Source organism: Branchiostoma lanceolatum, chromosome 11 (genome assembly GCF_035083965.1).
Source record: "Branchiostoma lanceolatum isolate klBraLanc5 chromosome 11, klBraLanc5.hap2, whole genome shotgun sequence".
NCBI classification, from domain to species: domain Eukaryota; kingdom Metazoa; phylum Chordata; class Leptocardii; order Amphioxiformes; family Branchiostomatidae; genus Branchiostoma; species Branchiostoma lanceolatum.
In genome coordinates, this window is record NC_089732.1 from 16096137 (window position 1) to 16098280 (window position 2144).

A 2144-nucleotide genomic window follows, 5' to 3' on the forward strand; every position below is an offset into this window, starting at 1 on the left:
GACGTCATAATTACGTCATATTTCTATAATTCTAGGAATTATAAAACTTTACATGTACATCACTCCCTACAAATTTGGGAATGATACATCATACCGTTCAGAAGTTATGAGGGGGGGCCGAATGATCCCCCCCCCCCCCCCCCTCCAGTCCCAGATATCCCAAAAAAGCCCAGTCTGGATAGGGTTAAAATTTGTTTTATTCACGGATCACACCTCACCGTTTGGATGTCCAACTCCTGCGTGTTGTAGAACATCAATATGAGAAGTGCTGTTATGGTGGCTCCGGATCCTACCAGGACAACTGTAGCGATGAAGCAGAAACACCGCCCGATAGAACAAGAGCCTGTGTGATCCACCCGATGCAAATCGTCAGCGGGTAAGAAAAATCGTCAACCGAATAGGAAAAATAACAGAGATAGTAGACTTCACCCCCAACCCGTTGTGCTTTACACATTTTCCAGTCGCAAAGAAACTGCATTGTGTTCGTTGTTATTTGAAGAAATACAGCCACGCAGACACACACAGACACACACACACACACACACACACACACACACACACACAAAAAAACACTGCCTTGTATATTTCGTCTAATTATTTTCCTTACAAATTCAGTAATACTACACTTTTGATTATTTACCACTGAAATATACCAATTTTTCAGTATTTATGCAAATAAGATAATGATTTTCATAATTCGTATCCATGCATATTACTCTCTATTCCTATAACATATGACTCATGTTCAAGAGTGCTATCATGGAATGAAGTGGATTTATAAACTTTACTCATGTATTATGCAACTTAAATTCTGGTCTTTATAATGATAAACACATGATGAAAAAAAAAATTGGCTACCTGCAGATGTTGCGTGAAGTTTCACAACCTCAGCTTCTTCGTACGTGTGTGAAGAAGCTTCTTGCTCTTCTTGCAACTTGTCAGAAGCGTCGTTGCCATGGCGGCCACGCCCGCGTGAACCACTCTGATGGACAGGAGGGTTCTGCGGCTCGCTGATTTGGACCCCCGGCTGAGCCGACTCCTGCTGCCGCCTCAACCCACGTAAAGACGGCGGGAGATCCTCATCCTTGATTGTATAGTACACTGTCTCGGCTTCTTCATACGTCCCTGATGAACTTCCTTGTCCCTCCTGTCGCTTGTCAGAAGAAGGCGGCGGCCCGCTGATGTGGACCCCGGGTTGAGCCAACTTCTGCTGCTGCCCCGCCCCACGTAAAGACGGCGGGATATCGTCCTTGATTGTATAGTACACTCTCTCGGCTTCTTCGTACGTGTCTGAGGAACTTCCTTGTCCCTTCTGCCGCTTGTCAGAAGCGCCGTTGCGCTGACGGACAGAAGGGGTTCGTGGCGGCGGCCTGCCTGTTTGGCCGCCGCGGGGGATGGAAAAGGGGGACCGGACTGGCTCGGCTTGCTCGTACATTTTGACTGTACTGTGCAGACAGCAGTCGCGTAATGTATAACTGTGAAAAGATACATAAATAGGGCATATAATACCTTTAATAATCAGTCTGACGAAGTAAGGCCACTATTTTCCTTATTTGGAGAGATGACGTAGATTACACCGAAAGACACTCAGATTTCAGACAAATTACATTACCTAATACAAAACAAGCTTCAATGCCAGATACATATGTTTGTTGTTTTTGCTGCTTCTTTTCGCGAAAATTGAATGTTTTATCTATAGCCAAACCTTTGAATGGATATGTATGAGAAAAACAATTCTCAGAAAGAACGTGCATATTAATAACTACAGGTACATCGTCTATTATCTGGAGAGCTCTACTTTCTTTCATAAAGGACGTTTTCACGAACTGCGGAAGTCAATTGCATGCACCGAATCGGCACATGGTCAGTAACATAAAGCACCTATGGTGGAGAAAAAAAGAGGAAAAACATGTTAGAAAACTACATATTGGTCGTTATCTATACATAGCTATGAGGAAAAGCTACAAGTTTACTAGTAATACGCACAAATAAATATCTCAAAATGAAAAGCCAGATATAGGGTTTACAGTATTCCAACGAAATACAATTATCCACGTGGATGTTACATGCAGTCTGCGTTTCGGAAACGAATCGCAAGAGGCCGCTATTGCATATGGTGAAGGATGGCTTTCAGCAGCAATTGC

The 2144-nt window shown here is 43.5% G+C and overlaps 1 protein-coding gene across 1 annotated transcript; it reads right to left on the reverse strand.

Annotated features, from left to right (window-relative positions):
• Nucleotides 1–200: 200 nt before the first annotated feature.
• Nucleotides 201–1599, reverse strand: LOC136445420 (uncharacterized). The gene is made up of 2 exons (XM_066443424.1): nt 859–1599; nt 201–343 (listed from the first exon to the last, which is right to left on the reverse strand). The coding sequence occupies exons 1-2, from the start codon at nt 1433–1435 to the stop codon at nt 201–203; spliced, it is 720 nt and encodes a 239-aa protein (XP_066299521.1). The 5' UTR covers nt 1436–1599.
• Nucleotides 1600–2144: the final 545 nt, after the last annotated feature.

Excerpts from the sequence above, each read along its gene's own strand:
- LOC136445420 (XM_066443424.1), bottom strand. The coding sequence starts at position 1,435 with ATGTACGAGCAAGCCGAGCCAGTCCGGTCCCCCTTTTCCATCCCCCGC. Across the intron at positions 344-858 it reads ACTTCACGCAACATCTGCAG|GCTCTTGTTCTATCGGGCGG; the intron begins GTAGCCAATTTT and ends TGGATCACACAG.